Below are 27686 nucleotides of genomic sequence, written 5' to 3' on the forward strand. Positions count from 1 at the left end.
TTGTTTTGATTCCTCGTTTTGATGCTAAGATCACTAAACGTACATTTGTATAATGAAATTAATCTACATCAATCTTCAGTCTTGACGCATCAGTGAAACATTTTTTGTAGGTGAAGCCAGTTTTTGTAGTGTAACCATGGAAACACTGACATCAATACGCACTACTAGAATTTGAATTTTGAAGGACCTTTGGTCATCCTACGCATGTACATTATACTCGAAAACATGTTAAACTTGACAGGATCCGGCCAGTTCAAATGTTGGGCTTCAACCCACACTGCCTGTTTCATGATCATTCATATTATAATTAAGATGGTGGGCTTGTAATAATTCCGAAGAACTCAAACTGAAAACAGCCCACATGAACAATGTACACCTTCTCAGTGTTTTTGCTCGTGGTAAAAAGCAAGTAAAATCAACCTAAGTTTCCAAATCACAACTTAAACCGAGGTTCCCTACTTCCCCACACAAGATCAAGGTACATGTACATTTTTGTACAGGTATGTACCATCTATACAACACAAGTAATATTTAACAGAAATGGTTGGGTTTTACATGATTCCTTCCTCCTGTTTACCAGGTTCTCAATCTTAGTAAAAACACTGCCTTCTGATAATGTTTTGTTCATTAGGGCAACAGTAAAAGTGACAGAATTAAGATAAGCTCATCAAAACTTCAATGTTACATTTATTATTTTGTTTGCACGAAACTAAGTACAAAGACCACAACACAATAATACATGTATAAAGATCTGAGGAGTGTCCTTCTACTGAGGCTAATATAACTATGTATAGCGATCTCTTGTAATTAATATAAAAAACATAAATATTTTGTAAAAAGTGGTTACAGGCTTCAGCCAGTATACGTTATTAATGAATCATTCCACATTTAATCTTTTAAAATTTAAGTCTCCTTCAACCAAAAAAAAAAAAAAAAAAAAAAAAAAAAAATCTGATTCAATTCGCTTGTACATGGGCAAAACAAAAACAAAACATAAAGCATGTAGATTGTAATTTAGGACTCTGTCTCCAAGACATTAGAGTGGAAGTCATTACTTCGTAGTTAATGATCTTGAAAATTAATTCAACACAGACATATGACTAGCTATACGTAATAATAACAGGTTTACTAGGTGTGAAACAGACACAGTAAAAATCTCTACATGTATTTGAATACATATGAAGTTTTTCCTGTTGTGAAGTGACCCGTATTGATAGAAGAGACAAGTTATATGACCTGTCACCACTGATTGAATGTTACAGCACAACTTAAACAGCCCCATAGTGACAATTCTTTCTTTTCTTCTGGGTTGTCTTTTATTTTGGCAAAGTAAACAGTACAATAGGTGAAAATTGCCAGGAGGACATATGGACTACTAAACATTGTATCTAGACTACCAAATTAGCAGTAGTCCAGCACACATACATGTAGACTACTAAACATTGTAACTAGACTACCAAATTAGCAGTAGTCCAGAGCACATAGACTACTAAACATTGTATCTAGACTACCAAATTAGCAATAGTCCAGGACACATAGACTACTAAACATTGTATCTAGACTACCACATTAGCAGTAGTCCAGGACACATAGACTACTAAACATTGTATCTAGACTACCAAATTAGTAGTAGTCCAGGACACATAGACTACTAAACATTGTATCTAGACTACCAAATTAGCAATAGTCCAGGACACATAGACTACTAAACATTGTATCTAGACTACCAAATTAGTAGTAGTCCAGGACACATAGACTACTAAACATTGTATCTAGACTACCAAATTAGCAATAGTCCAGGACACATAGACTACTAAACATTGTATCTAGACTACCAAATTAACGGTAGTCTTGGGCATCTACAAAAGTTAACTACCAAATTAGCAATAGTCCAAGGTACATAAGATATTAAACAGCTCTCCCATCCACATTATTATATCTGTTATTACTTGTCAGATTTCAGCCGTAGTCAATTTGCCATAAAGTTACTTAATTCATTCATCCCATTATGCTAATTATAAATGTAAATTGCATTTTTAATGCTTACAATTATGAACAGAGTTTTCCGATTGGAATGTTATTGGTTGTATTTTTGTTGCATAATTTATATACATCCAAAGTGTTTTTCATAATTGGTTAATTGTCTATAGAATTGCAAGGTTCATAATTTACATACTAACACGTTTCAATTTCCAACTCGATCCAACAAACAATTTATTTGTTTTTCAGTTTTTTCATAGTCAATTTATGTCAATTTCCAAAGTATATGTTATAAACAAGCTACCAGTTAACTTGTCACAGACAGACGTTATCAAGGAATGTGAATTACTGACATTTTACGGCTGCCCATGTCATAAATCTAACTTTCCAGGAGATTGCAAGTTAAAATCATTAATTTTTAGGGTTTCCCAGGTACATGTAGTTTATAAATGCATTACATTACTTACGAACCCTGGAATGAACCCTGGATAACAGCATGATATTTTTATCTATCTTTTTTTACTCTCAAGTTTTCCTCTTCTTATTTAAACTGTAATATGAAAAAAAATTCTACAAATGCATTTATGTTCAAAGCACTCGAGTATAAATGATACATATACATGTACATGATACAGGTGTATTTACAAAAATTCTCTGCCTGATTAAAATGTATTACAAATATATTTCCATTTTTAATAAATGTTTATAATAATAGTGTTAGTTTTTATATAGCGCTTTCCCACTTTGTGCTCAAAGTGTTTAATGACCCCTGGCTCAGATTTATATTGGCGCAATGGCCCTTTACGATTACTTCCTCAACTCCATGGGGAGCATACAATCCATTGCAGCCTTTATAAGCACATAGGATAGGATTAAAGCATTCATATTGTAACCTCTATCCTACCAGGTCCCCAATTATACAGCTAGGTTGACTGAGGCACAGTCATGGTTCAAATCTTGCTCAAGGACTTTAGCCACTCAGAAACAAACGGTAGTGATGGGTCTCAAACCTGCAACCTGCAGATTCCAAGCCAGCCACTCTAACCATTTGCTCATGATGACTCCATAATAATTTTTATATTTTAGTTACAATTTTACTAATTTTTATACCCCTGCAAACCAAATTGAACACGTTGGAACAAAAAATATGAGATTTATACTTGTTGTTTGACATCATGACAACACATATCCGTTAAACATTTAAAGGCACCTATATTTTCCCGCTTGTTCATAAATCACATTTGTGCAGATATTAATTATTATAATATTATTCTGTAACACTTTTCTTCACTCTGCCAGAAAAATAATTGTGACCTAAGGGGCTTTGTTACTACTAGTCACCTTTCGATCCGTAGTGACAAGGCCCCTTGGGTCACTTGTATTTTCCTTGACAGAATGAAGAAACATATTGAAAAAGAACATCTAAAAGTATGAGAGAATGCGCAGATCAGCGTTTCCACACGCAGGTGATTTCTGAGTGCAAAATAATCTCCTTTTAGCTAGTACTAGCACACAGACGGGTGGCTTTTCAGGATATATATTTACAGATCACACATACATTTTGTACTACAGATGTGTCCATGTCTAGCATTTTAACAATGCCTACCAGGTGATCCGGTTCTCATCAATATTAACAGTTACAATATCACACAACCCTGGGAAACATCACCTACACATTTCCATATATGTACATGTTAATATTATATATTAACACAGTGTATATAATGTTTCTCCTCAAGCGAAAACAAAACAAAAAAATTCTCTGATTATTCTGACATTCAGAGATACGTTTCCCATTCATTTTCAATATACCCTTTATGATGTAACATGTAGATTATACATTCAAATGTATCTGTACATTTGTACAAAACACTCATAAAATGAATCTTAAATGTATAACATTATATCTGGGAAAACCTTGCAAGTCCTCTTCCTGACTGTAACTACGGAAGGTACATGTAAATGAAATCTAAGACCCTAAATCCTCTAGGCTCTACCACTACCAGTACTTCTAGTTCTACACTGTAGTATTTTATAAACAAGACTGAAAAAACCTGGGCATACATGAAAAAGTCAACATAATTTTGAAGACAGTTTGGTGGTTTTTTTCCCCAAATGCTGGCATACATGATATGTAGCCTTGTAAACATTAATAAAGGAAAGTGTCTATTGTTCTAACCACCTGTTTTCATTATTACTCTAGGGTCCTTGGAGTTCCCCATGACACTTAGTAATATATGAATTTGTTTTTACTTCTCTGAACTCAGTAATACTAATAAGTATCACACCAAGTCACAGATGTACATGTGTAAGTGTACGTGGGTAGAATTGGTAAGGGTGAAGACTGTTGATTTGTTGACTATTCGAATACATGAAGCACAGACAATGTTATTCATTCAAGATTGTTCATCATATACGGTGCATGGATAAAATGAGAACTTGCTAGGTATTTGCTATGGTTGGTATAGTCAGTGATTCCAAGGGCAGTATTATTATTAAAGGCAAGCAAAATCTACCCGAGTATCATTTTACCAGCGTTCCCATCAAATTATGGTGCAATGTACAGGAAACTATGGCAGTTTTACCACGTTCCCCATTTCTGTTACTGGGGTTAACAAACCTTTGCAAAAAATCACTTTATAGTGTGGAGAGTATATATATGAATGAGATCATCTGGTTGAAACTCAGATGCCAGTAAGAGGGTTGTGCGAGAATTTCCATTTTTTGTGATTTACAAAAATGTATATGACGCATGATACTGAAATTTCCATGATGTCATTATAAGCACTAAAACACAAATATGAAACAAGACTTCATACTGATACTTCTAATTCTGACACTCAAAACTCTAATAATTAGATATTATTCCTCAACATTTTTCTTTATTCAGCCAAGGAAAATATGAGTGACCTACGGGGCCTTTGCCACGAAGAGATGCTGGATGAATATTAATTTTCCGGTTGAATGAAGAAAAATATTGGAGAATAACATAATAACATTACACCAGTGCCACAAGAAAACTGGGGAAAATAATGGCAATTTTGAACATTTTGACTCATATTTCAAACACAACAGAACCATTGACATAAGACAAGCGTTGTTGTGACATAGACGTGTGTTGTTGTGACGTAGAACAACCAGTGTATATATTCCATATTTTTTTTCTCAACTTGGCTCACGCATGGTACATGTACAATACCAAATGTATTGACAGAATAACAATACACATATCCCAAATCAAACACTGAGATGACGTTTGAACTTTCACACAATTACTGAATCAAGAACTAACTCTATGTTCATATTCAAATACGGCAAAACAATACTTGAAATTTCTTCTTGAGATTGATAACGTCGAAGTTCTGACAGTTTTACCGTGAACATAAATATCTGACGTAAAACGTAACATGATCTTCAAGATTCCATTCCCCTTGTGGTGAACTGTTGAGGTTTCATATCAAATTAGGCACAATATCAATTTTTTGAAATATTTAATTTCTGAGGCTCAAGTTCTATTTTGCGAAGGGGTGCCCGAGAAATGATATCTCCAATAAGTAATATAATATCCAAGATTTTAATATCTTGTGAAATGACGTGGTTTCATATAAAATAGGGCAAGTCGAAATTTCTGAGGCTCAAGTAGGAGTGTTGAACAAATGATATCCAATATGTAATATCTTCAACATTTCAATATCTTGATTTACTATCTCGAATATAGTTTTATATCAAATATGACAAACTATCATTTATTACATTTGAAAATATGATCTTTGAGATTTCAATTTTTTGTTGTGAACTGGTATGGTTTTACAAATGTATATCAGCATGTTCTTACTTTTTGAAAAATATTACATTTATGAGTTTAATTCTACGTTTTCTCTTCTCATTGAAACTTTAAGTTTCATACAAGTGTCTGAAAAAAAGATATATTAATTTTTATATATAACGTAATTTGATCTCACTATTGTTATACTACCAGTATGTTGTGAGCTGGTATATGGGCTATATGAAATAGGACAAGTTAATATTTGAAAATCGTTTTGATTTCTGTCAACTGCAAACTGTATCTTGCACACGAGTGTCTGGCAAAAGATATACATTTTGTATATACATGTAGAATGTCATTTTTGATCTTTGTGACTTCAATATCTTGTTGAAACCTGGTGTTATTTTATGCTAAATACACAAGGCAATTTTTTTTTTTGTATTACATTTCTGAGGCTACATGTAACTGCAAGTTCAATCTTGCATATATGATGTAATCTGATCCTGGTGATTTTACCACCCTGTTGTGAACTGATGTTGTTTTGTGTGAACTACACAATGGGCAAGTTATTTTTTTTTTAAATATTACATTTCTAAGGCTAACTGCAAGTTCTATCTCGCATACATCATGTCATATGATCCTTGTAATTTTAACATCGTCTTGTGAGTTGGTGATCTTATATAAAATAGGAGGAAAAGTTGTATGTATTACTAGTATTTCAACGAATCACATTTGTGTGGCTAACTGCAAGTTCTATCTTGCAAACAGTTGTCTGACAAAGAGATGCACCAATGTAATATGATCTTCGTTTTTTTAACATCCTGCTGTGAACTGATGTGGTTTAAATATAGACGAGGTCATTTCAGGTCAACAAGGTGAAACATGATACAGGGACTAGAAACTATACCATACTAGCATGTGATTCTGTATATATGTATTGTTTGTCTACAAATGTATGTGACTGATTATACAGAACGTACATCTTATATTTGAATTTATAATGAGGTTCCTTTTCATTGTCCAACATTTCCCACACTGTAGTTAGACATTTTGGATAGTTTGAGGGGGAAAAATATGCTAATATTTGGCAAATCTAAGAAAATTTTTCAAAGCAATAAAAAAAAGTGCGGATTGTAAGATAGACTTTTTTAAAGTTCACATTATTATTGCTCAAGCAGAGATTAACTAGTTGAAAACTCAGTATGGCAGCGTTTTTTTTGTTATTGACCACTGAGATACTTCATAATTAATGCATTCCATAGATCTAATGTTTACTTAACGTCAAACATTGTATACAAAGCCTCAAGTGCCTCACAATAAAGCTCTATGGGGCCTTACACATAACAGTTAACAAATTTGTTTCAGTTCAAAAATGGCATATGTCTTGCAGATAACATGAAGCACTTTTATAAGGTTCATTCCGATTGGTTCGAAAAAATTTAGGAAATAGGCATATCTGTTGGCTGTATTGTTAATGTTTTCCAATCAGTGGCAACCTTGTAATACTAATAGCTTCATACATTCCCATTTCTTGTATTACGGTATTAAAATACAACTGAAACCAGAACTTAGAGAAATGTTGGAGCAAAACATTTAACATATTCGTACTCTAGTATGCGGAAATTATGATGGTGTGTCTAAATGCGTTGATACAAATCACTTTATCAAAAGGAAATAAATATAAATTAATTTCTGACTGACTCAAGACATTAAATTTAATTTGCAATATGAAGGGGTGGAACCCATCAGCAGTTTTATATATATACCCTGTGTTTTTATCAACCCATTCAAGCAGAAAGTCATTTATCTTGATCACGACAATGATAGTTTGTCCGTGTAATATATATTGCAACACTACAATTGCATTACCAGTATTTCTATTTTTTATCAACGCACTGTATTTTATCTAAATTTATCAACTAAATATAACATACAATGCAGTCTATTTTTAATTCCATCCATTGGGAATAAAAGTTATTGAAATTTAGAAATCTGATCACAAGCTAGTGTCGACAACAAAATTAAATTATTACATAATTTGCATAATTTGCAAGCACTTAGTCAAATGGCCATGTAGTAGTTTACACTTTTTATTGTATAATTTGAAAGATTTTAGAATAACCTCAACAAAATTTCTACTGTCAGAACCAGAATTAGAATCAGAATTAGTTTATTCATCCCACTAGGGGAAATTAAAACGACAATTCTTGCAGGTCAAACGAAAATAAAAGCAATACTTTTTTTTCGAAAACTCTGATGAATAGATGACTTGGGAGTTTGTCACTTTATTATATTAGTCAGGGTTCCTATTGTGACTGCTAGAAAGGACTGGTAGTGTGTTAATGTATCTCAGTATTTTTGTTGCAAGTGAAGTGCATTTTAAATATGTCACAGTCTCTCACTCTGATATACATGCACATAGTGTTCCATTCACACATTAGCTGGTTGCCTAGCAACCCATTATGACAGAAATTATCGATTACCAGTACCATCACAAAGCAACCAAAATGAAATCAGAATAAATGACTTTTTGGGATAATTACCATTCTGTGAACACCCTCGTGTACTTTAATTTTCAATCGACTGTCTGCATTAACGATAAATCGTCGGTTATAGAAAACTGGCACTTTCCAGTTATTATCTATACGGCCTAATTTGTTGTTTTCCAGGGTTTGATGTTGCCAAGGTGATTGACTAGTAAAGTTCATGTCAATAATTTCTGCAGTCAATATTCCTGTCTGGATATAATGAAATATGTCGATCATAAAAATTAAATATCTAATTATCACATCATTATTAACGGTAAACTTGAAACAAGATTTGCTTGTACCTCTTCGTCTGTGAGATGCGAAGACAATATTTTGAACACAATTTGGTAGAGTGACACTTTAGGCTCACTTTACTTTTTGTAATAATATAGTTCCTGTACAGTATCGTTGCGATTATTAGCATTAAACGTCCACTCACATACCACAGTTGGCATCCAGGCTATTTTCCAGTTGTAGACAGTGCAAAGAGTAATTAGAAACTACTTGTATATAACTGGCAACATACTTACATGTATGCTAGCATGTGTTATTTCCACGGATGAGACCTTAGCTGTCCTTAACATATTTTCAGTCAATAAAAGGCAGTATAGTCACACAGTATGATGTGTTTTCACTTACACTTCTGAATTAAAACTCAAAATCCGGGGAACTGAAAGGTCAGTGCCATTTTTGAATTTGCATGCATCACACGACTGACTCAGAGTGGCTTTGGAATTGTAATTGTTCGTCTAAAACTGGGTCACAGTGTAAGTACCATATATGAACTCAATTGAAATTCCACAGTTTCTATCGTACAATGTACATGGGTTAATAGATCCCAAAGTACAACTCACTGTACATAGTTTCATGTGTTTTACAAGTAATGATGTATCAATCATTTGAAAATTTCCAGCATACATGTACATTATAAAACATTTGAATTTTCATTTCTCAAATCAAAAAGTTATGTGACATAAAGTTTGAGACAGAAACATCATTTTAAATACAGAAAATCAGCATAAACTGACATAATATACAAAATGAAGTCGACGACTCCAGTTCAATAAAAAATATCCACATATTAATATATATATCATATGGGTCTTCATCAACACATGTATCAAACTCTTTTCTTTTTTTTGTCGCATCATTAAGAAGAGCAAAATATGTTGCATTCTCAAATTTTAGTATTTCAATAAAATTCATGTGTTTTTGTTAATGGTGATAAATAAGTAGGTAAAATCTAGCCGAGTTCTGGATCCCATGTCATTTTACCGAGGTTCCATGCCAAAATTATTGTATACATATACAAAAAAAATGTATGTATGGAAAACTTTGCCATTTTTACCAGATTTCGCCATTTCTGTTAGTGTTACAGGGGTTCCCAGCCCTTAGCAAAAACACTAAGGGTGGTAAGTAGGTAAAATCTACCAGGGTTCCCATGTCATTTTACCTGGGTTCCCAAACAAAATTACTATCGATTCTATTGGGGAAACACTGCCATTTTTACCTCTTTCTCTCTTTCTACAAAATGTATTACCGGGGTTCCCCAACCTTAGCAAATACACTGAAAAACATTGCACATAATCACAATGTACAGCAGATGGGCCAGGGTGTATAAATTTTACCTGTTATGCCCCACTTTGTGTTCAATAGTATATTATAGAAGCACTCACCAGTTCATACATAATGTATATATACATACTAATATCAGAGTGACTGTGTCTTGGTTAATACATACATTACACACATGTTTTCAATTCAATCAGACTACTGTGCAGTATTCAAATCACCATATATCATCTAAGGATGCATACACAGTTACATTCCAGTCAGGACATATTTTGATAACATTTTTCAAAGTCGAGACACACTCATCAGAACAGCCTGAAAACTGGACAGTTGCCATCAAAACATGCAGACATTACATGATACAAATTACAATGTAGACATGCAAAAATGCCAACTACATACTTGGTGGTTTCCAAACAGTTAAAATAGATTTGGACAATAAACCAGCTATGGTCTTCTGTCTACAGATATCTCAGATTTGGGGCAAGTAATGATAGATAAATGCCAAATCCTAAATCACACACTAGACAAGTACACAAGCTACTTACTCCTGACGTAAAAGCTCAGTTCAGATTAGGTATATGAAAAACAGTTGTCTGGCAGAGCTATAGAAAAAATCCAGCACAAAAAACTACCCCATATAATCCTCATGGCTCCATTAAGAGAATGTGAATCCGAGAACGTGGGATTGAAACCCTGGCCTTTAATTAGGAACAAATGCATATTAGCATTTGATAGACAATGTAAAAGTTACATCCCTACGTAAACAATTTTTTATTAATTTAATTTTTCCAGAAAGGGGGGGGGGGGGTTCAGATATACAATGTGAAAGATCATGACCACAAAATGTGGTGAAAATAAGATACTTTATAACGAGTTTTCATGAAACTAAGGAGGGTCACATATTTACCTCTGATTGTGGAAATAATCTTAGGATTTTTATCTTATCGATGCTAAACAGACACAGTACATATCTTACATTGTATCAGTGGTCAGTCAACTATGTATTTGAAGTGTCTTAGTTTCACAATGAAATTAGACACCCAGTAAAAAACTGGAAAATATAACCATACCATTCAATGATCAAGTACATTATACATGAATTATGTATTAGTATGACTAAGTCCTTGTTACTGAGACCAACCAACACATATTTTGGTTTAATAGCATTATGACGTGGATTTTTACTACAGTTATTTCTGCTTCAGATTTTGACCTCTGTGACATTTCAAAGATAAAACTTACACGTACGACTCTCAAATGAAATGAATGGTACAGATCCTCAGAACTCCTAACAGAGACAAACATATGTAGCTGTTCATTCATCAACCACTTGAAGAAGCAGTTACAATGTATTCGTTATCAAATACTGTACTACTAACTCAAGTCTTGCGAATAATTTTCCAACAAGTAGTGTTATAACAGTCCTGTTGCCCTAAAGTCTAGCGTTTTACAACACAGGGGCATGTATTATTGTCATTTTAGCAGATTCATAGCTTTTTTTTCTCCATTTTGTTGAATTTTTTCTACCACATTGTATGAAATATTTAAATTTTATGAATGTGTTTCTCTACTTTGACAAAAATCTACGCAAATTTACTATATTTGAGAACACCAGCCGTTTTCTTAAGGAAACTACATGTATCATAGGTTCTGCTGCTACAAATCTACCAATCTCTATACTAGCAGATATAGCACAGGTGTTTTTTCCTTACAGGTAGGAAATTATATAGTCAAAACCTTATATTTAGCCTGTAGACAAGGAAAACTATCTAAGAAATACTACACACCCCTATGGTTTTACAGTATCCATTGATTACCAAATCTTGTTGATTACTTTTCCCCTAGTACTCAAGTGTTTTATCACTGCCCCAAAGCCTCTAGTTGTACAACAATCACTCCTGAGACATATAATCAAATGCTTTCTCCTACAACAACCCATAACAATGTTCAATGGAAAAGTCAATGAAGCCATGGCAAAAACCAGTTTTATGGTTCTGTAATAAAGAAACCAACTCTATGGCAATAAAATAGCACCTCATACTTAGCAAACATTACCCAATCATTGAAGTACAGTAAAACAAGTGCACTAATTAAAAGTATATCTCACATTTAGTTATCTGCATTATTCCTGCTGCTAAACTTCTGACAAACAAAAGGGGGTAAATCAAATTTCTTTCTTTGAAAAACAAATGAGACAATTATACAAGACTTGACTAATGAAACTATTATCATAATGTCTCCCTCTGTGTACCTGATGTAAATAAATTATTTACAAGTGGAATAAACAAATATACAAAATTTAACATTGGCATATTCAAGGGCACTTACCCATTAGTGGTATCTCATACTGGTGTTCTCAAATATAGCAAATTTGTGTAGATTTTTGTCAAAGTAGACAAACATATCCATAAAATTTAAATATTTCATACAATGAAATGAAACACGATAGAAAAATTTCATCAAAATGGAGAAAAAAAACTATGAATCTGCTAAATTTGTTTCACAACATGGCAGCTGGTAGAACAGGTTTACTGTATCCTTCACTGCTGTCAGTATTAGTAATTTGATTACATAATCGTCAAATATCATACTAGCAGAGAGCTGTTGAATTGAACACATACTTAAAGAATGAAAACAAAACGGTTCTATTAAAATGCCCAGTAGCAGGTGTTGAGATCGCTACTGTACTTCAGCAGGTTTGGCTATGTACGATCAAAATGAGATGATTCCCTAAAGTAAACGTTTCGCTTCGACAGAAATTAACTCGTAATTAGCAACGATTGTAGACGGAGTAACAATAGCAAACAATATGATTGTCACCTTACTTATTGATACGGCAATCATTGTGTCGGCTCCATTATCGTTTTCGGACTTATTCCCCGTTGAAAATATAATTCCGTCTGTTGCTGGGCAGTTTACTGTATGTGAAGTCGACACTGTATTTCCGTTGTATGCATAAAATCCGTCTTTTTTCTCGAAGACTGGTCTTTCTGTGAGCCGTTTTACAATTACAGTTCCAATATTATTTTTTGACATAGACAATGCGATTTCTGTCTATCTTTTCGCCCTTCTCAGAAAATTAATGTTCCCATTTCAGTTCGTATGAAATTATAATTCGATTGCAGGACCTGCTTTTTGCTGAAATATACACAAATTTCTTCAATTTTTCGCGAGCTTTGATATGTACGTATTTTCCTGGAAGATCCGCGAAAAGATTATAATTATCAGCAGTCGATTTACAAAAATATACCCCTTCTCTTGTCGCGATTTCAGATAATATTATATATATACAGAGAGCGGCGAAAAGGGAAAATCATTTACGAAAAAAAAGTGAGCAAATGAAATCGACTTCCTTCCTGCGGAGAGTCTAGATACTGTCTGCGTCAGCAGGTAGAGCGAGCGTCAATGTAAATGGAAGTATAATGAATGAAACCTCGAGCATCTAATTCGGTGACTCTACATCGTGCATTATTCAACAGCTTAAGACACCGTCAGATTTTCTAAATGTCATACGGAGAAATTTCAATCAGACGTTACAGGCGGTGGCTGTTATCATCTACTAATAACACATTTATCACAGTCTCTAATTCAACAAATCTGACATGAAAACATATCTGGTAACGAAAAGACAAATGATTTAAATCCCCAACCATCCAAGGTAAATCATTATGAGCTCCGAATATATTGTGAAAGTCGAATTACCTTTTTTGAAGGTCCGATGGTATGCCTGCTATTTTAACCGCTTCCCGGTCCCGACCCCGCTTCTCACCCCAACAATCCTCGAGGTCGGAGACTATCGTCAAGTTCCTGTTAAAATGTGGCTATAATTTCGCGCAATATACCAAATGTCAAGGATATTTTTTGGAGCTACGAAGCGGCCCATTTCCGCCGTAGAGTCGCCATCTTCTTATTAGCATAATGATGATGACATCATCGTCAATTTCTTGATCTCGCGAGAAGTCATTTGGGTTTGAGATAGCAGTAGAAAGAATATGGCGGCGCCCATGAGTGAATAAACGCGTGTGCTTCGCACGGTTCCTTGTTTTTTTAAAACTTTGTTTTAAACTTTATTCAAACGCCATGTTGTACTTTGAAGCAGCCACAATTATAGACGAGGTGAAAAAGAAGAAAGGGTCTGTTAAATCACTGGTCCTTGGAGGAAAATTTAAGGTAAAAATTTTCAAATGTCAACTTCAAGTTCAAGTTCAAACAATCATTATTAGTAATAATATACACATTTTCATTTCCGGTTTGGGGACACATAGAGAAAGGCCAATCAGCAATTCGCCATAACATAGGAAAATGTGACGTTTCACTGATCATGGAAGTGTGTGTTATACGGTATACGTACCATCCATAGACACGGTCTATGGTCCGGCGCTGAGTCTGGTTAAACCATGCTTTCAAGTTTCATGCATTGATATATCGCCGTTTATCATCGGATATATGAGGCACATTATCACCTAGGGACAATGTACAAGTACCTAACCTGAGACCACTGAAACAAAAGTTCTTTTAGTTTTCTGAGACCTAACTGACAATTAATTTCACACCCGAATTTACATATTTGAATCTAACCTTTTCACACCAGTCAGCTGAACACCTCAACTGCTCCAGTGCAGTATCAACTGGGGAACCTGAAATGGAGGGGGTGGGGGGGGGGGGTGAAGGAAAGAAGCCCTAAAATTAGATCTACCTTGTAGTTTAGCCTCAATATTTCAAAACTGTAATTCCATGTTGAAATCTATTCCTTGCAAAAAAATTGCTAATTCATTTACAATGTAGACCCAGGCATTGTTATTGCGCAATATATTCTCACCTCAATTTTATCAAGCATCCATATATAGATATTGCTATAATCTGTTCAGCCAGTTACAAATCCACAGTATGACTAAAAATACTCAAACTCCAAATGTGAACTGTTGTATTTGACTGAAACCATAGACCAATGTTGGTGGAGGGTCTATGCTGCAACATGATAACCATATTCACTGAAAATTGTTAAAATACAAGAAAATTTGATCGAATGTAGCTGTCTCAAGCTGTGCTAAAACTAAAACTACTAACAGTGAGGGTTTTTTATTGATCACAAGTGTACCTGTAATTTTTCACTCCCTGGTGTTTCATTGTAAACAAATTGTTGATGAGGACAAGGCTGGGTGTTGGACTATACAGATTACATGACACACTTTTAATTGTATTTAATTTATGCATCAGACACTTCAAGTTTACTGCCTGGGTGTATGTGTGTCATATGTCTAGTAGTGGACAAGCCAGCCTTGTCCTTATCAACAATTTGTTTACAATTAAACACCAGGGTGTGAAAGATTACACTTAGTGCTCAATAGAGAAACTGTCTGTTAGTACATGTAGGTAGATTTAGCACAGCTTGAGACAGGCTTAGAGGTACATTGATCAAATTTCATAGTACCAATATTAGACAATGTGCATTTAAATAAGGGATGGATTATATCATAGACCCTACACGCCTGAAGGTCTAGACTCTATGATTATATCCAGAAATAGTACAGCAACAGGTTGAAATTGTGATCTCATTTGGGTTCTGATTTAAGTGTAAGGACCCAAAAAATCAAGTTGATGGAATTTATTGTACCATACAACATGTATACAGCTAAGCAAACATTACCAACATGTGATTCAGTACTGTTCAGGGTGTATGATATTACAAATTAGTCTGAAATCTACATTTTGTAATAGTACAGTTCTTCAAAAAAATGTTTTAGTAGTAGCTACTACAGCTTTATACACAATATTTACTGCATCTTAAAACATCCATAATATCATAGTGGATTGGATAAGTCATTCGTTTGTTCAAAACCAACAATTTTTGTATATAGCTGTGTTACACAACTGTTTATTAGCTTACCCACATTATAATCTAGTCTGTAAAGTACGCCGTGATGGGGCGCCCTCACACATTGGCCAACCCCCTAACAAGAGGAGGCCGGTGAGGGCGAAACGTCACGACGTATCTTACAGTCTAATTATAATCCTGATCTGACATAGGCCTTTATAATAACTACATGTATTGCAGACCTATACTTTCAGTCTCACACAATTATAGTCAGTACAAAGTAAAGGAAATCTCTTTGTGTCAATAGTGAATACCTCTGGTAAATAATTGACGGACTACATATATATATAATGTATATATATAATCAAAGTAGGTTGGTTGGAACTTGAGGTGCTTAGTTGTAACTCCGAGTTTCACGCTCAATGCGTTCATCAGACAACTGGCAGCTACTCGTTGTGTTACTGTATTATATATATATATATATATATATATATATATATATATATATATATATATATATATATATATATATATATATATATATATATATATATATATATATATACATACATAAATTAATGTGTTTTTGTATTCATACTGGGTGTACAAGGTTATACAATGTACAATGTACATGATAATAACAATGCTAGTTTTTATATAGCAGTTTCCCAGCCTCAATTTCCTCACAGCACTTTAACCAAGGTATGGACCTATAAGTATAACTGCACGACATCACATTTTACTTCCTCTGTTCTCGTTGCAGTGTCTAGCACACAGGATTAGCCAATAGGATTAAAGCATTGACATTGTAACCTCTATCCTACCAGGTGCCACTCTAATCATTCATCCATCATGACCCAAACTACTTCCTTCACACACAGTCCCTCTATCATACATATAGATTGAGGGACTGTGCTTCACATCACAGTACAGAGGGGCAATGCTTACTTGCAGTTTTGTGCTTATGTTCACTTTACTTCTTATGCTACATTGGTATACTACACACTACTACAAGTACTAATACATTTACTGTGATATCAGGCTTGTCACATCTGATTACATTTACGTGTATCACTGTATGACAAAACATTGTATTCAAAAATAAAAACTTAGTGGTCTCAACAAAATTCAACTCTAAAAGGTTTTGTAAACTATCAAGCTTTATCCCTGTGCCTACTATTAACAAGGTGTTTTGCTATTCAGGCCTTCAGGGTTCAAAGTTCACAGTCTTTTTGATCAAAAAAGTCTCTAGCATCGCATGTATTTTCCTTGTTTTCTTCTTTCAATAACAATAATGGCTAAGTCTCTAATCGAGTATTGTTTGGACGGGAAGAGAAGAAAATTTACAGATTTTAAGTTACAAATATGGTTATCCTTTCTGCGTGTTGTGACAGCGTACATGTGTTTATCATAACTGTATGATACATCAATGCTTTAACTTTAAGATTTGGTTTACAGAGAGGGGCCAGTCAGGTAAACTGAAAGACTTGCCAACAGAGTGAGTCACTCCGAGTGTACAATAATTTTGTTTTGGGACCCCTGTAAAATGACTGGGGAATAGATTTGAACCTGGTTTTACATACATGCTGCACCATCCCTATCCATAAATATACCAGTTGTCTTAATGTGTGTAATATTGCAGAGACAATAGACATACATTTGTACCTACCTCTGACCCCTTGGTGAGATTGACTACTACAAAACATACTGGAGTTCATGCACGTCACATAATCAAAGAATCCAAAGTCCAATATCTACATGTACATCATCATGTACACATCTTCAAATCCATGCATGTGCATAAGTGGTGTCAGAATCTATTCGCCATCACAGCTTTGAACATGTATGATTGTCATGGTGATATGACCTCAGATGACATGACCTATGAACTCTTGATCTAGTCGGAGTGATATTGGGTGATGGGCTGTCAAGGATTTGAGTGGTTACGTGTGGAACCCCACATACCACATGTATGTATTAATCTCTGTCTATATTTAGATATTAGACAAGTTGCCATGACCTACTCTAGTATTTGTCAATTATTGGATTGACCTACTCACAAATTTACTACTATGGAAATCAAGCTATCGACAATCTAAGACATCCTGACACAAACCAAATCTATTTTATTATTGGAATAGGTTGATATAGGCTACATTGTACAAATAGATATTAATGTAATCACACTCACAGTAGGGTGGTATTTCTGATTGCAAATTTTCTCAACGAAAATCACATTCATTCAACACACATTCAGTGTTTATTCTATCTTGATTACAGGGTGATTATATCAATCCATATACCGCACGGTACCACACGCTGTGACCCACTTGTGAAATCATGTGTAATAACAATAGATTTGTGTCTTAGTGAGAGGATGAAAACTTCAGGTACAGCTTTCCCAGAGTTGGTTGTGTTGGAAATTGGCTAATATCACAGAGTTTAATGTGTACATAGAAGTAAATCTGTGTCTATCTTAGTTCACTGCTAGCTTGATTTCCTTGGTAGTATAAATGTTATTCTGCTCTGTATATGTACATGTACATGTACTTTGCTATATGCACTGAATTGTAAACAAACTCACTAAATGTTTACTATGAAGACAAACACATCTGTTGCATTGCAAAAAAAAAATTATAGGAAAGGTGATAAGCATATAACTACACTCAGTGTGCCGTCTAGACTGTAAGATACGTCGTGACGTTCCGGCCTCCTGGCCGATGTGTGAGGGTGCCCCATCACGGAATACCTTACAGACTATGTCCCTGCTAATGAAGAGCAAAATTTAAGAAGAACAAAATATTTTTGTTTTGAGTCAAAATAATGAAAACTATGTTTTCTGAGTCATCGCCTAGTAACATAAAATGTATCAGAGAACATCCGGTTTTGATGTGTAATAATGCTTTATTTACCAGATTCAAAAGGCAGAATAATCAGATACAAATACATAAGAAATGTATACAGCAATAAGATGGGAAAACGGAAATTAGTTGCCTAGCAACTAGTCAAGTCTGTTCCTGCTTGTTTAAGTGTCTAACAAAACTGGACAAATTTCTCTTGGCAAAGTGTTCGTATTTTCTTAAAATAAGTGTACAATGGATTTCTTCATTACTGGGGTTCAATATTTACAAGCCTTCTATCAAGAAGTTCACAAAATGTTTAACACTGAACTTTACAGATGTAACAAACAAACAAACAAATTAAAGGAAACACATTCATTAAAAGCTGGTATCAACTTAGCTTATATTGAGGCACACTGAGTACATGTCAGACGGGTGTAGTCTACTGTACAAGATCCTCAGGTGCTTGTAAACAAATTCAAATGAAAAGTGAGGTTCAGCAACAGTCCATTGTAGTACAAACATACATCCCTGACAGTGTTGACAAGACCAGCAAAAATTTTGAATTTTTTTGCAGACTTCTGTGTCTAGGAATTTTCTTAAACTAAATCTATATCTATTAGGAAGATAGTGTTCTTAAAATTGTTTTTTTTTTTAAAACTAATTTCACACTCCTAAAAATATGAAAACTTTACCTAGAGATGTTTACTAAAAGTTGAAAACCTAGCCTTGTTTTCCAGCTGCCACTTGATGGCGCTATTGCAGATAACAGATCATGGAAACATCTCATTTTGATACTCATTGTACCTCATGCATGCCAAGTTGTACATGTTCAAACCAAAATATGGAATTTATACTCTAGTCTTGCTACTTCATGACAATGGACATCTTCTCATGCTATGCTCATTATGAGTGAAATAAGTCAGAAATGTCAAATTATTTTCTCCAATTTTTCTCAAATTATGCTTGCACAGGTATAGATAAGAATATTATTCCCCAATAGCTTTCTTCATCTGCCAGAAAATACTCATGGCCTATGGGTTTTGTGACTACTTACCTTCAACTTGATAGAACAAGACCTCTTGCATGTTTGTCGCTTGAATTTTCCTCAACCGAATGAAGAAAAATTCTGGGAATGACATCTTATTCTAATGTTGTATTTAAATGTACCATAAATATATATTAATATTGATGTTGTTTTTTGCCAATAATTGTTTGTCTTTCCTTGTTTTGTTCCTAGAATAAGAAGCAGTTATTTGCACTTGTCTGTGAAACACTGAAGTATACAACTCTTATTGATAAGATCCTGAGGGAAACTAAACTACTTCAACGTGAAAAATTCCTGAAGAAAAATCCAACACTTGCTCAAGTCCTTGTGTATGAGCATCTGTTTGGTAAAGGTATACAGTGTGGTGGACGACTCAAAGCTGCAGTCAAAGGTCACAGGGCAGCACTGCAAGCATCTCTCTCTAGGATGAAAATCAAAGCCAAGGTCACAGAAAATGAAGATCTACTCCCAAAAGAAATAACACAACAAGGTATGTAAACATACTTGTAGTTGCATAAGTTGCATAAATTGCAATCGAGGTCTCACTTTGCTAAGATAGACACAAATTAAAACTGTTGTGGTTTGTTATAGTAGATTACACATGTGGAGGTGATAGTGGTGCCTCTAGTGTGAATATATGTAATCAACCTGTAATCAAGATAGTGTAATTTTGTAAACACTGAAATTCTCCCAAATATGTACAATGTACATGTATACTGCAAGATCATCATTTCATGGAACTTGTCATCAGAAATGCCTCCCTACATGTACTGTCAGTAAAATTACAACATGTCGCACCAAACCAAACCAACATCAATTCACTATCTTATATCAACATGTCGCACCAAACCAATGTCCATTCAATAGCTTACAATTATAATTATCAATATGTCACAACAATAGTTTTAGTTTGTGTCTATCTTAGTAAACCAAGACCTCGATTGCCAGAGTAGTATATCAACATGTCACAACAATAGTTTTAGTTTGTGTCTATCTTAGTAAACCAAGACCTCGGTTGCCAGAGTAGTATATCAACATGTCACAACAATAGTTTTAGTTTGTGTCTAGCTTATTAAACCAAGACCTCGGTTGCCAGAGTAGTATATCAACATGTCACAACAATAGTTTTTGTTTGTGTCTAGCTTATTAAACCAAGACCTCGGTTGGCAGAGTAGTATATCAACATGTCACAATAGTTTAAGTGTGTGTCTATCTTCATAAACCGAGACCTCGGTTGCCAGAGTAGTATATTTGTCAAAACAAGATCAGCAGTCAGTTTTCCTCCATAGATGTATGTGTACACACACTATGTACATGGTATCATTCATTGCTAACTTTCATATTAAATGTTTCAACTCTCTCACCATCAGTTCAGCTGCCAAGATATGTCAGAGTAAACCTACTGAAAACCACTTTAAAAGATGTCATCCAACATTTCATCAAGGAAGATTACATTCTGACATCCAGAAAAGATAAAATGCGTGTTGAGTTAGAGAAAATGAATGGACAAGCTGAACTGATAAGGTAATTAATCTGACATAGATATGCCTTCAAATTGAGGCTCCAAAAGTGCCTAAAAATTTCATTTGAAATGACGTGAATGTTGTCATTTTGGTGCTAAAAATTTGAGTGCCAAAATTAAGTGAAAAAAATTTGTAAATTTAAAAAATAAAATGATACGAAGTAAAATAAAATGAAGCTAAAGTGTGCCGTTTGAAATACCACCAATGTTGTCATTTGCAAAAGCATAATAAATGTGTAAAATATTTGTTATTGTATGTGCAATAACAAACTTTTCACACATATTAAAACTTTTTGCAATGCATTAAGTCACAAACATAGACTTAGTCAATGTTGCTTGACATTGATTTTGCAAGTTGGAAGCCATAGTTTCAAAAATCCGAAATATTAACCAATCCTTATGCATATAGCCATATGTTTGCTGTATGGTGGCTAAGTTTATTATTGTCACTCACTCGCTGTTTCTTTTCTTGTCTCTACCTGTGTAGTGAGATGTCTTGTAATCTTATCAAATCACTGAAAAGAAAACATTTCATGATAGACCTTCATCTACCAGACTTGCTGGTATTTGCTGCTAAGACTGATCTACATGACCATGTGTTATATCAACAAGGAGATATCATTCTTCAAGACAAGGTGAGAAGTCATCCAGATTATACCTTTGCTAGAAAGAGGGGCCAATATACATCATTACATGTACATGTATAGCATATGGCATACTCCATTTCAAGACCTTTAGGTATTTCCATGCTTTACAGGAAAGTTTGGATACCAAGCAAGCTCGTACAAAGATAGCAAAATTATTTATAGCTGTATGAATTGCTGAATTCCAGCCCAAGTGTTATTACTGCACTTCATGTACTACACCTGATAACTACAGTTTTCTACCTTTATCCAAGCCCTGATGTTATCATGCACACCTGGTAGTCATGTGACTGATGCATGTTCCACACCTGGTGATGATACCACACAATATTCATTTTACAGCCTAGCTTTATCTCTGCCCATGTATTATCACCAATATCTAGTTATTACATGATTAATTTATGTTATACCTGTTAACATTACCACAATGTTCATTTTTTACAGGCTAGCTGTATCCCAGCCCAGGCATTATCACCCCCACCTGGTAGTCATGTGATCGATACATGTGCTGCACCTGGTAATAAGACCACACACCTTGCAAGCATTATGAACAATACTGGGTAAGGATTCAAATTTTGTTTGAGTGGTGTTTCTGTCTTTGAATTAACAAAATCGTACATGATATTAATCATGTCACATGTTCCAGTGATAGATCCCTATAGCAGCACCTTCTTGCAATAATTTTCAATGACCATCATGGGAATGGATGCTTTCTATCCACATCACCTGTTCACATATACTATCAATACCAGTGTTATTACTAGGGTTTCAGAACTCTGGTAACAGAGAAGGTACTTGTAGTACAGTAGAAGGCCAAGTTTTCAAACTTACATGTAGTACAGTAGAAGGCCAAGTTTTCAAAATTGTATCACAACATTGGTTGGGAACCACAGTAAAATGACCAAATAACATGAATAGATTTTGCCAACTTATCGCTCATAAGAAAACACTGTAACAAATGGGGATGAGGATTTGGTATTTATTTGGGATTTTTAATTCATAAAACAATTTTATCATGGCTTCCTATTTGAAAAAGCAATGTGAAGTCCTTGTGTTCAAGGCAATACTTTGCAAAAGATTAATAAATGTGTAAACTGTTTGTTACTGTATGTACAATAACAAACTTTACACATATTTTTTATCTTTTTGCAAAGTATTGAGTTACAAACACACAGTTAGTCAATATTGTTTCACATTGATTTTTCAAGGAGGAAGCCATGATAAAATGTTTTATTAATTAAAAATCGCAAATAAATACCAAATCCTCATCCATATGGCTACTTTAAAGAATGGACTATAGACAAACTTTAGACATGGTGAAAAGTGACTTAGTTGCGTATCAGTGAACATTGTTCTGATCAGTATATTCTGTATCTTATCTCTCTTTCCCGATTAGGAAGATCTTTGCATTTGACTTAGATACAAAAAGACTTGGTACAATGGGAAGTCTTACAGCTAAGGCAGGTGTCATGAACACTCAACTTCACAATCAAGATTTCCTGAAAACCAATCCCAATGATCCCAAGTACAAGAAGGTGGAGTATATCCTAGTTGATCCAAGCTGTTCCGGATCCGGGATAGTCAGCCGGAAAGATTACCTGACTGAGAGTGCAGGTGATGATGGAAATGGAAAATCCAAAGAAAGAATGGAATCTTTGGCACGATTTCAAATTAATATTCTCAGCCATGCCATGGAATTTCCCAGTGTTAAAAGACTTGTTTATTCCACATGTTCTGTGCATGTGGAAGAAAATGAGGAAGTCGTGGAAAAAGTACTGGAGCAAAACAAGGAATTTGTTCTTAGTAAGCCTTTGCCAACATGGGCCCATAGGGGTGTTAAAGAGTCTAGTATTGGAGAGTATTGTCTGAGAGCTTCACCTGACCAAGACAGAACGAATGGATTTTTTGTTGCGCTGTTTGAAAGGAAAGATGTAAACGTCAAGGTAGGGAACACGAATAACAATACAACAGGGGAAGTTGAACTTGACATAAGTGAGGAATGTTCTGAAAAGAATGAAAATACTCAAACATTGGGTGATAGTCAGACAAGTTCATCCCAGGGTCAGACAAGTTCATCCCAAGGTCAGACTGAAGTCAAAAAGAAACGCAACAAGAAGAAAAGGAAAGTAACTGAGAATGTAGAATCTGTTACTGGTGATAGCAAACTTTCAAAACAAATGAAACTCGCAAAAATACCGTTCACTGACAGGATTGCAAAGAAGAAGAAAACCAAAAAACGAAAAAAGAAAACTCAACCTGTAGTTTAGTCTACAGACTTGATTATCAACTGGATTTAATAAATACAGTAATTTCAAAATAAAAATGTGAACAGAAACTTTTGATTCTGTGTGTTGTATATTGCTGTGAAAATAACCTTACAACTAAGACCAGAGGTTCACAGGCATATTTGATTCAGTGCTAGTCCAGTTGTAATCACCAGTCCAGTTGCCAGATGGGTATTTGGGGTGAACCTTGCAGTGTGAGTTGTATAAAAAAAATGTCACACTCCACCTGAGAAAGGTGTCTTGACCCAAAAATACCCACTAGGGTATTAGTCAGAGTGAAATGAATGTAGGTATATGGTCCTGTGCAATCAATTAATATTTATACTTCTATTTTGGTTTGAGAATGTAATTTGCAGTAATTTCAGTAATATAGATCTTTAGTATTCATCTCAAATCAGTGTAGAGGGGCAAGTATCAAACTTGGAACAGCAAACATTCTCAATTCCATTATACCAACTTACAAAAAACTTACCAAATATTATTATATTAATAATAATACTTTTAATTAATAATCTAACTTTTACTGAACAGAGAGGCATTTCATAAAAGAAACTATTTTTGCAAAATTAGAAACAACACAACAAATACAAAACTCATAAAAAAATTGATTATAAATTTACATCAAGAATTTATGTAAATGAAAAATCAAAAGTAAATATACAATAAAAAGTAACTTTTGAAAGAAAAGAAAAATTTACATTTTTTTTGATCAATTATTGAATTGATGGTAAACATTAAAAATGCACAGGCTGAGTTAGGAAACTTTTTACTTTCTATAGCTAGAATAAATGGAAATGGCCTCAAATTGTTAATATATTAAGCCAAAATACAAGATGATTTCTGCCAATAACAACAGTGAAGTATTCTTGAGGAAGTAAGACAGTGCATTGTGTCTTTACACTTGAAATTATATACAAAGACAAATTATCTATAATTACAACTAAGTAACCTTATATGTCACCTGTCACAAATCTCACATTCTGATTGGTCGAGAGCCAATGATTTGCCAATTTACATCACAATATTCACAGATAATTTACATGAACTAAAATAATAAAACATAACAAATTCATTGGGATGACTGTTGAGATGACTACAGGAGTTAAGACTTGCTTTTATACCCTCAGTTGTAAACTTGCTCCGTCTATCAACATTTTAATAGTCTAAGAATATAGGAATTTACCAAAAATTTCCTTTCTTAAGTAACAAAGTATTGTTATTCCAGTGGATGTTATTGAGAGGGGAGGGGAGGTGTTACTGAAAAAGAACTCTTCTCTTCCTTTGGAATCTATGAATCAAGTGTCAAATGCTATGACAGAGCCCCATGACGAGTGAATGCAAGAGTGGTGTACTCGAGGTATTTGCAGGTGCACTTGCAGTGTTCTTTGCAGTTGTACTTTGTTGACAGTGTATGAGTACAACTACCTAATTAATGATTGAGTGGTCCATCTCCACACTAAAAGTAAAGAAGAACTCCCTTCCAAAGATAAACAAAGCAAAATATAGTTCCCTCCCCATAGATGTCAATAATAAAGATGAATCCCATACTAAAATAAAGAATTGCTCCCCATTCAAAACAAACAAAGGAAAATACAGTCCCCTCCCCATCAATGTCAACTATAAAGATCAACCCCACACTAACATAAAGAATTGCTCCCCACTGAAAATAAACGAAGGCATATATAGCTCTCTTCTGTCAATTATAAAGATCAGTCCCACACGAAAGTCAAGAATTGCTCCCCACTCAAATAAACAAAGCAAAATATAGCTCCCTCCCCTATAGATATCAATTGTAAACTTAAGATAAATCCCACATCAAAGTAAAGAATTGCCCCCCCCCCCTTCAAAATAAACAAAGTATAGTTCCCTCCACTACAAATGTCAATTATAAAGATCAACCCAACACTAAAATAAAGAAATGCTCCCCTCTGTAAATAAACAAAGAAAAATATAGCTCCCTCCCCCATAAACATGAATTATAAAGATCAACCCCACCCCCCCCCCACCCCCATTTGAATTATAAAAGATCAACTTTGTTGCCACAATGCATGTACCAAATTATATTAATTGGTGCATTCTTAAGATATAGCCAAATTACTGAAAATAATTAATTATGCAAATGTCTCCTTAAAACTTAGTTTTACATCAGTAAGGTTTATGAGACATGTACATCCTGGTATCATGAATGTATGTATCAAATTATACGGAACTTGAAGCTTGCACTTTTGCACTTGTCATGTTTTAGATAAAATGGATGTAGGCACTTGAAAAAAAACTTACCATGCACATACACTTGGAGTCTACATCCAATCAAAAGTTGTATGTGATTTACCCATACACTGCATTGTGTGTATACATGTAATCATATTAATGTCCATTCATAGATTGACTAGATCAAGTTAAGCTATATTATGGACGTACACTGATACGACACGGCACACTATACACAAACTTGTCAAAAGTGATCTCACCAGAGTTATATCTATGCCGTTTACATTCATGGACTTCACACACAATTATGCACCACTGACAAACTATTTACTTTATTTGGTCATATTTCGACCATATTTTAATATTAAACAGATTCTTACAATAGTCAACATGTAAAAACAATACAATAATCCATACAAAAGTAGTTACATTACAAATTCTATCACAACATGGGTTATTAAGGCAATGCCATCTCACACTTGGCCCCGCACTAAAAACCAGAGATAAAAAACATTTTGAAAACTCTGGAAAAGCGTAGGCACACTACAAATACAGACTACAATGCAAATGTTGTCTACAGTGTCAGAGTCGTGTAGTATTTCTCTACCCTCAAGAAAAAGGATGTCCAGCTCTCTATAAAAAGTATTTCTGTCACCTAAATTTAAAGTACATCCATTCCCTCAATGAAAAGTATTCCTCTCTCAATAAAAACACACCGTTCCCCTGAATGAAAACTTCACCGCTTAATTAAAAAGTACATCCCCTTTATAAAAAGTAATTCTCTCCCCTAAATGAAAACTACGTCCATCCCCTTAATGAAAAGTAAATCTCTCCCCTAAATGAAAAGTACGTCCACCCTCAATGAAAAGTAATTCTCTCCCCTTAATGAAAAGTACGTCCATCCCCTTTATAAAAAGTATTTCTCTCCCTAAATGAAAAATATGTCCATCCCTCAATGAAAAGTAATTCTCTCCCCTAAATGAAAAGTACATCTATCCCTCATTGAAAAGTAATTCTCTTCCCTAAATGAAAAGTACATCTATCCCTCAATGAAAAGTAATTCTCTCCCCTAAATGAAAAGTACATCCATCCCTCAATGAAAAGTAATTCTCTCCCCTAAATGAAAAGTGTCACCCATCCCCTTCATAAATAGTTCTCTCTTCTTAATGAAAAGTACATCCATCCCGCAATGAAAAGTAATGCTCTCCCCTAAATGAAAAGTATGCCCATCCCCTTTATAAACAGTTCTCTCTTCTTAATGAAAAGTACGTCCATCCCTCTATAAAAAGTATTTTCTCCCCTAAATGAAGAGTAGGTCCATCCCTCAATGAAAAGTAATTCTCTCCCCTAAATGAAAAGTAATTCTCTCCCCTAAATGAAAAGTACATCCATCCCTCAATGAAAAGTAATTCCATCCCTAAATGAAAAGTAATTCTCTCCCCTGAATGAAAAGTACGTCCATCCCTCAATGA

At 34.4% G+C, this 27686-nt stretch overlaps 2 protein-coding genes across 2 annotated transcripts in view; one reads left to right on the plus strand and one right to left on the minus strand.

Moving 5' to 3' along the window:
• LOC144451660 (kinesin-like protein KIF1A) overlaps positions 1 to 13741 on the minus strand; it is a 112919-nt gene extending 99178 nt beyond the window's left edge. Inside the window, exon 1 of the mRNA XM_078142554.1 lies at positions 13552 to 13741. The gene's annotated coding sequence lies outside the window, so the exon portion shown is untranslated. The remainder of the gene's footprint in view (positions 1 to 13551) is intronic.
• Positions 13742 to 13844: 103 nt separating this feature from the next.
• On the plus strand, positions 13845 to 24007 carry LOC144451541 (28S rRNA (cytosine-C(5))-methyltransferase-like). Its single transcript, XM_078142417.1, has 6 exons — positions 13845 to 14019; positions 19745 to 20042; positions 20923 to 21076; positions 21562 to 21709; positions 22163 to 22278; positions 23115 to 24007. Exons 1-6 carry the CDS (start codon positions 13930 to 13932, stop codon positions 23983 to 23985), a joined length of 1677 nt encoding a protein of 558 aa, XP_077998543.1. The 5' UTR covers positions 13845 to 13929; the 3' UTR covers positions 23986 to 24007.
• Positions 24008 to 27686: the final 3679 nt, after the last annotated feature.

The sequence above is a fragment of the Glandiceps talaboti genome, chromosome 21 (assembly GCF_964340395.1).
Source record: "Glandiceps talaboti chromosome 21, keGlaTala1.1, whole genome shotgun sequence".
NCBI lineage: Eukaryota > Metazoa > Hemichordata > Enteropneusta > Spengelidae > Glandiceps > Glandiceps talaboti.